We start from the raw sequence: 8,546 nt of genomic DNA, 5'->3' as shown, positions 1-8,546 counted from the left end.
AGTGGAATGTTGAGGATAAGAAAGGTGTCACCACTCTCTGCATATTGATTCATGGGAGTTGGTGTAGTGGTAGATGAATGAAGCTGGTTATCTGTTTCCAGCTTCAAATGTAATATTGCTTGCTATAATTCAAAATGGTCAAAGTGCACTAGGTTGACTAACAATATACTGCTTTGTCAATCTATTTGTTTGTGGTTTCCATTCTGTTTCTTCTTCTAATTACTATTTAAACTATTTTCATCTTGCCTTTGAAGCTCAGAGTTCCAGGATGAGTATTTGATTTTAATATCACTTAGTTTCTTGAGTCATTGTTGTAGGGAGTCTGTGTAATATGTCTCTCTAGTCCATGATCTAAAACGCACTACCATTGAGTTGATTCTGTCTCAGAGCGACCCTCCACTGGTTTTGGAAGCTGTAAATAACAATAGGAGGAGACATTCCATCTTTCTTCCTAGTTATTACTGGAGGATTTGTATCAGTGCAAACACAGCTATTTGTTTAGTTGTGTAATCCTATAGCCTGAAAATACAGCTATTTGTTTAGTAGGGCAGCATCTTATGACCGTGGAACACTTAAAGGCCTTTCTAAACCTCTCCATCTATTTTTTAAATTAATACAGTGACCATGAATTATTGATATAATCATATAGATCTTTATTCACAAAAAACCCCTCATGAAAATCTTCAGAAAATTTGAGCAAAATATATAGGAAATATAATTTCATATATGAAAATAGGTAATGAAACCATCAGACACAATATCATAAGAAAAGCAGCTGGGACAAAAAGTACTATTTATTCTGAGATTGTCAGAGAAACTTAAATAACTTATGAAATTCTATACTCAGAGAATATTTGAAATAAAATATATGCACTTCCTAGGCAATCTTGTCTGCAATAGATTAAACCAATTTTAATTAGTTTTTGGCAATTTGGACATATAACTTTGGAGGTGTCAAGTTGGTGTATGTTAAATTTTGGTCAATAAAATAAACATTTGAAATGTAACAAGGAACATTTTATCTTTCAGAGTATTATTTCAGTGTCTTTCAACTAAAAATTATGACTGCAATTTTTAAATTCATAACTGATGATCTGGATCATTTTGTCATTTCTCTAAAGATAATTCCCTTTTATAACTGCAACTTTTATTTTTGATTCATTAAATTTTTCCCAGGATTTGTTAAATCTGAGCATATCAAGAACATATTTTTCTTCAAGATGTCTTCTATGTATTTCTTGAGCCCTAAGAGAAAAGGTAAATTATTGTTACAGGACTAAAAGTACATCAACCTATCAAATTGTTAACATTATTTACACCCTTTCAAAATATTATTTTGTTACTTGCTGTATAGTTGATTCATACTCAAGGTGAGCCTATGAGTGTAGACTAAAACCACGCCAAAGGTCTTCAGAACTGTGCCCTTCTGGAAGCAGATTGCCCTCCTTGTCTTCTAACATGTTTTCAATAGGGTTCAAACTATCAAACTTACATTTTAAAATACAAAATTTAATTTATCTTCTAAATAAACATATATGAATGGAGCAAAGACAGCTAATTTACTATGAATTTGTTTCTTATGTAAGTCAATGATATTCATATTATACCAATATTTATAAGATTATTTTATTGATAAGAACTCAGAATTCTCATAGTCATTTGGCTTAGAACCTCTAAGAGTTATCTAAACCAGCCTGTGTAATGACTTTCAAATCTCCTACTTAAATTTCACTAATTAACCTTCTCCCAACTCTAAATCTGAGAGACACAGTCCTTAGGACAAATTATATTGAATCACTCATTCAGCAATTTAAAAAAAGACGCATATTAGTAACCGTATCTCCTTTCTAGTACATAAATATAAATATGACATGATTTATAAGTGTGAAAAACTGATATAAAATAAATACATGTGAATATATATGTAAAGTCTTTTAATACTACAATAAAAGCTCATGTAACAATACAAAATAAGGCATATGGAGAAATATATAAACACAACATGGGAGGCAGAATGATGCAAATAAAGAAAAGTTTCAGAAATTAAATAATCCTTTTGCTAAATGGTGTGGATCACAACAAACTGTGGCTGACTTTGAGAAAAATGGGAATCCTAGAACACTTGCTTGTGCTTAGGCAAAATTTATACTTGGACCAGGAGGCATTCGTCAGAACAGAGCAAGGAAACACTGCATGTTTCAAAGTTGGGAAGAGTGTGTGTCAAGGATGTGTCCTATCTCCATATATTTTCAATCTATGTGAGGAACAGGTTATCCAGGAGGCCAGCTTCTATGAGGAGAAACGTGGCATCAGGATTGGAGGTAGACTCATCAACAATCTGCGTTATGCAGATGATACAACCCTGCTTGATAAAACTAAGGAGAACATGAAGCACTTGTTGTGGAGGGTCAAGGACTGTAGCCTTCAATATGGCTTGTAGCTCAACATAAAGAAAACAAAGATTCTCACCACTGGGCCAGTTTTCAGCATCATTATAGATGGTGAAAGATTGAGATTGTTAACAACTTCAGACTTTTTTGGCTCTACAATCAACACTCTTGGTACCAGCAGCCAGGAAATTAAAAGTCCAATTGCATTGGGAAAGTCTGATGTCAGAGACCTCTTCAAGGTACTGAGGAGCAATGATGTTATTCTGGAGACTAAGGTTCACCTTATACAGGCCGTGGTCTTTGCAATTGCTTGTTATGCATCAGAAAGGTGGACTGTGAGTAGGGATGATAGGAGAGTTGATGCTTTGAGCTGTGATGTTGGAGAAGAGTATTGAATATACCATGGATTGCTAGGAGAACAAACAAGTTCACCCTGTAGAGGGTGAAGCCAGGCTGCTCCTTGGAGGTAAGGATTGTGAAGCTTTGTCTGACATACTTTGGACATGTTGCAAGGCGGGATCATCCTTGGAGAGGGACATCATGCTTGGGATTGTTGAGGTACAGCACGGAGAGGAAGATCCTCAATGAGAGGAATTGATACCGTCATTGGGATAATGGGGATAGGTGCATCGGGGACAATAATATTGGCAAGGGATACAGCAGGGTTTAGGGCTGCTGCATGTCACAATGAGTCGCAGGCAGCACATAACGACAACAAAACTGAGTATTTTTCATACAGAAGCTGTGTATGGAGGAGAGAATAGACTATATTCTATGTAACATATAAGGTCAAGACAAAGTCATGAAGAATAGCATAGTTTGGTATTCTCTGAGAACTGAAAATATTCTAATACTCTCTGCAGGACAGAACTGTTTGTTCTGAGTCCAGGGTATGTTCAGGACTCTTCTGCAGCATCAAAATTCAAAGGCTTTGATTTATCTACTATTATCCTTAGTCATTTTCCAGCACTGAGTTGTATAGCAAGCACCCATGGCCTTCTCATGGATTAGACACATCTTTGTCTCTGACTGACATTGTTGCTCCTTAGCATTCTGGAAAGGTCTCTGACAGTACACTTCCCTACAGCAACTCATCTTTTGATTTCCTGACTGCAGGTGTCATGAGTGTTGATTGTGGATCCAAGCAAGATTCAATTATTAACAACCTCAATATCTTCTCCAAATATGATGGCCTTGTCTGTTGATCAGTGGTGAGAATATTTTTATTGATATTATTTTATTGATTTTATTATATTGGTATTATTTTATTGATATAAATTTATTTTGGAGACTACCTTTGGGTAACTACCAAAAATTATATTACTTTCCTTATTTTGTTTTCATCATTTTTTTGTGTGTAATTATTATAATGTGCTATTGAGTTGCTTGTGACTCATACCAACCCTATGTACAATAGCTCTGAGCCTTGCCTATTCTGAGCCCATTTCATTGGTGGTGTGTTGGAATTAGTGAGATTGGCTCAGGACATAGGTCACCATATATCACAGGTGACTCAATGACACATAACTATAAGAACATACTATATTCGTTGTTTGTTTTTGGGTGTGTGTCTGTTTTTTTTTAAATTTAAGTTTCTTATTTAGGGTCAACAAGACCTGGGGGAGGTCCTCTGTATTTAAAGTTGGTTGTTATTATATTTTGGAGGAACATTCTTCTAAGAAGTACAGCACTCCTCTGTCAATATGCTGTACTGAAATAACTTGGGGTTGCTGTGACACTGAACCTTGTACCACTGGGGTGTCAAATGCCATAACAGTTACCCATAGTGGACAGTGTTTGGTGGAGCTCCCAATTTAAGTCAAGTTTGGAAGCAGGACTGGCATCCACTTCCTAAACAACATGCCTTTGGAAACTATGAATTTTGATAAATGTCAATTGTTATGGAAAGGCCTTTGGTTCATAGGGTCACTATGAGTTTTGCTTAACTCAAAGGTATTCAACAACAACAGCAATAAGAACCCAAAGGAGAATGGCACAGAATAGGGAAATGTTATAATCTGCTGTTCATCGGATTATTATGAATCTTGTCAGCTGGATAGTGCATAACAGTAGTAATCCAAAAGATAAAATACTTAAGGATACATTCAGCCAGAAAGATAAAGGAGCTATAAAACCTTATTATAAAAACAAACTAATTTATATCTAAATATGGAGAAGAACATACCATGCTCATGGACTGGAAGACTTAATAGTGTAAAATGTCAATATTAACCAGTTATTTATAGATATAATGCAATCTCAGTCAAAATCCCATCAATATTATTTAAGGAGTTGAAAACAATCAATTAATAATATGGGAAGGAAAGAAAATCTGAATAAGCAAAGCACTTCCCTCAGTAGAATGGGAGTCCTGATGGCCTAAAAGGTAAGAAGTTGTGCTGCCAATCCAAAGACAGGAGATATCAAGTGTGTTGAATATGGATCCAAGTAAGATGAAATAGTTGACAACTTGATTCTCTTCTCCATTGATGATGATGTTGCTTATCTGTCCATTAGGGAGCTCTGCTGGCTTTGTTATTGTTGGCCATGGTGACTTTATTGTGCAACATAGAATCAGAATCACCCATTGCCTCCAGTGTGTTTTTAGAAGCAGTAAATTACACTGGAGGAGACTTAATGCCTTTTTCCCATAAAGCAACTAGTGGATTCAAACCACATACCTTTGCATTTGCAGTACAGATAATTACCATTAAGCCAATTTCTCTGCCAATGCAGAAGTATATGGTTAAAATCCACCAGATACTTCATGGGGAAAAGATGGGTCATCCCCTTCCATGCAATTTACTGTCTCTGAAAATAGACTGGAGAGTCAGCTGCAGGTCTGGTTCTGATTTGACAGTACACAACAATAATCTGTACATTAATGAGGACTTTTCAATATTTCATATGTAATTCATATTAAACAATGTAGTATTTGATCTTCTGTAGTGATTGTTTCAAATCCTACTCACTTTCAGAGAGCAAGTTTGTGTTCTATGCATAACACAATGCCTCTCTCCAAGGACTAGTTCCTCTTGAAAATATGCTTAAAGTGAGATAAAGTTTCACCATTCTTAGCTAAAAGGAGCACACTAGTCACACTTTCTTTAACACAATTTTGTTCATTCTTTTGGCAATCAATGGTATAATATTTTGCATCAGTATTACAATTCAAAAGCATCATTCTTCTTCCATCATCCTTATTCATTGCCAATTTCCAGATGGGTAGTAAGCAATTGAAAATGTCCTGGCTTGACTCAAGTGCACCTTGATCTTTCAACTTACATCTTTGCTTTGGAACTATGAAGATGTTCTTGACAGCAGGCACATAGCAAGAGGTTTGAAGAGATCCTTTACTCCACAACACAATACACAAAAACAAAGTACTTTGGTTGGTAGTAACTGAAGTCTTGAAGCTTGCCATCAGCTATCTAAGGCACAACTTTTGGTGTCTCTCTCCTGAACATAGAAAAGCATAGAAAATCAAAGATATAAAGGACTTATACTACATTGAGACCAGAAGATGGATGGTGCTGGCCTACCACAAAAGAGAGTCTTGCATAAAAGAGTAGGAAAATGTGAAACAAAACTCAAAATCACAGAAATGATCAGGCATAGGCAAAAAATAAAGGTCCAAGAATTGATGGAATAGCAATTGAAGTGTTTTAACAAGCTGTGTAGCTCTGGACATATTCACTTGCTAGGAAATTGAGAAAAGATACATATTTGTGCCTATTAAAAATATGATCCAATAGAATGCAGAAATTATCAATCAGTATGCTATTAGTAAAAACAAGTAAAATCTTGCTAAAGCTTGTCAAGAATGGCTAGAGCTGTATATCCACAGGGAACTGATAATAATTCAGGCTGGATTCAGAAGAGACCAAGGATTTATGGTTATCACCACTGACGCCAAATGGTTGTTGTCTGAAAGTAGTGAACAAAAGAAAGATGTTTACTTGAATTTTATTAACTATACAGTCAAAATATCAAATGACCTGCATTCTGGCCATATTTCCTCCAAATAAGAGTTATAAGTTCTTGTAGCAGTCAAAGTATAATAATATTCTTTACCAACATCAAAATTGAAGGTGTCAGTTTTTTGTCAGTCTTGAAAATTCATTCTCCAACTTTCTCGTGCATACAAAGCATGCCTCTCCTCCCAGAAACATGTTCAAAGTACCTCTGGATAAGTCTTATCAAATTCCCTCGTAAAAAGCATTTTAGCTGTACTTCATTCAAGAAAGATTTGTTTCTCTCATCTTATCATCAGTAGGATATTATTTTATCAACAAAATAAAATCAATTCTTCTTCAGTCTTTCTTAATCACGCTTCAGCTTTCAATCATAAAAATAATTTTTGCAATATTTTCTATTTTAAAAATTATTTTTATATTCAATAAAATTATGAAATTAAATAAATACTATATATAACAGTATATCTTAAAATAAACTTTTGAAATTAACACTCTTGGCACCAGCAGCCAGAAAATTAAAAGATGTATTGCCATGGGAAAGTCTACTGTTTGGGGACCTCTCCAAAGTACTGAAGAGCAAATGTGTCTCTCTGGAGACTAAGGTGCATCTGATACAGGCCATGGTCATTGCAATCACATGTTATGCGTCAGAGAGTTAGACAGTGACTAGGGAGGATAGAAGGAGAATTGATACCTTTGAGCATTGATGTTGGAGAAGAGTATTGAGGATGCCATGGACTGCCAAGAAAACAAACAGATTCTTCTTGGAGAGGGTTAAACCGGGCTGCTCCTTGGAGGCAAGGATTCTGAGGCTTCGTTTGACTTACTTTGGTCATGTTGTAAGGAGAGACCGGTCTTTAGAGAATGACATCATGCTTGGGAGGGTGGAGGGAGGGCAGGTGCAGGAGTGGAAGGCCTTCTAGGAGATGGATTGATTGAGTGACTGGGGTAATTGGGATGAGTGTTTCGGAGACAATGAGATTGTCACAGGACAGAGCAGAATTTAGGGCTGTTGTACACAGGGTCGCTATGAGTCGCAAGCGATTCGATGGCACATAACAACAACAACAACATATCTTAAAATATATAATATTCTTGCATATTAAAACAGTAAAATAGAATTATTTTGCTGTCTAATCTTTCGTAATATGGTGTTGTTATGTGCCATCGAATCGCTTGCAACTCATAGCGACCCTACGTACAAGAGCTCTAAACTCCGTTCTATTCTGTGCCAACCTAGCCATCTCAAATGCATTCATTCCCACCACTCCAGTCACAGAATCGATCCATTTCATCGAAGGTCTTCCTCTCCTGCACGACTCATACACTCTGCCAAACATGATGTCCCTCTCTTAGTCACAGCCCCTCCTTGCAATATGCCCAAAATATGTCAGACGAAGCTTCAGAATCCTTGACTCCAGGGAACATTCTGGCTTCACCCTCTCCAGGACAAACCTGTGTGTTCACCTAGCAGTCCATGGTATATTCAACACTCTTTTCCAGTACCAAAACTCAAAGGCATCAATTCTCTTTTTATCAACGCTATTCACTGTCCAACTCTTATTACTGGGCCTATTGGCAGCAGTATCATGATAGATGGTGAACAGACTGAGATTGTTCACAGCATTAGTTTGCTTGGCTCCACAATCAACACTCTTGGCAGCAGTAACCAGGAAATTAAAACATGTATTACGATGGGAAAGTCTGCCGTTAGAGACCTCTCCAAAGTACTGAAGAGCAATGATTTCACTATGGAGACTAATGTGTGTGTCTGATACAGGCAATCACTTGCTATGCATCAGAGAGCTTGGCAATGACTAGGGATTATAGAAGGAGAATTGATGCCTTTGAGCTGTGGTGTTGGAGAAGAATATTGAATATACCATGGATTGCTAAGAGAACAAACAGGTTCATCCTGGAGAGGGGGAAGCCAGGCTGCTCCTTGGAGGCAAGGATTCTGAATCTTTGTCTGACATACTTTGGACATGTTGCAAGGAGGGTCCAGTTCTTGGAGAGGGAAGTCATGTTAGGGATGGTGGAAGGACAGCACAGGAGAGGAAGACCCTCTATGAGATGGATTGATTGACTGGTGTGATGGAAGTGGGTGTGTTGGAGGTAATGAGATTAGCACAGGATAGACCAAGAGTTAGAGCTGTTACGCATAGGGTCACTAGGAGTT

At 36.9% G+C, this 8,546-nt stretch overlaps 1 protein-coding gene across 1 annotated transcript in view; it reads right to left on the bottom strand.

The window, feature by feature from the left end:
* Window positions 1-1,115: 1,115 nt before the first annotated feature.
* Window positions 1,116-8,546, bottom strand: part of LRRIQ3 (leucine-rich repeats and IQ motif containing 3) — a 156,120-nt gene continuing 148,689 nt past the window's right edge. Inside the window, 1 exon segment of the mRNA XM_006902370.1 lies at window positions 1,116-1,245. Within this exon segment, the coding sequence (XP_006902432.1) occupies window positions 1,116-1,245 (130 nt within the window).

The sequence above is a fragment of the Elephantulus edwardii genome, unplaced genomic scaffold, assembly GCF_000299155.1.
Source record: "Elephantulus edwardii isolate Elephantulus edwardi_28Jun2011 unplaced genomic scaffold, EleEdw1.0 scaffold00398, whole genome shotgun sequence".
In the NCBI taxonomy this organism is placed as follows: domain Eukaryota; kingdom Metazoa; phylum Chordata; class Mammalia; order Macroscelidea; family Macroscelididae; genus Elephantulus; species Elephantulus edwardii.
This window is presented reverse-complemented; position numbering and strand designations above follow the sequence as displayed.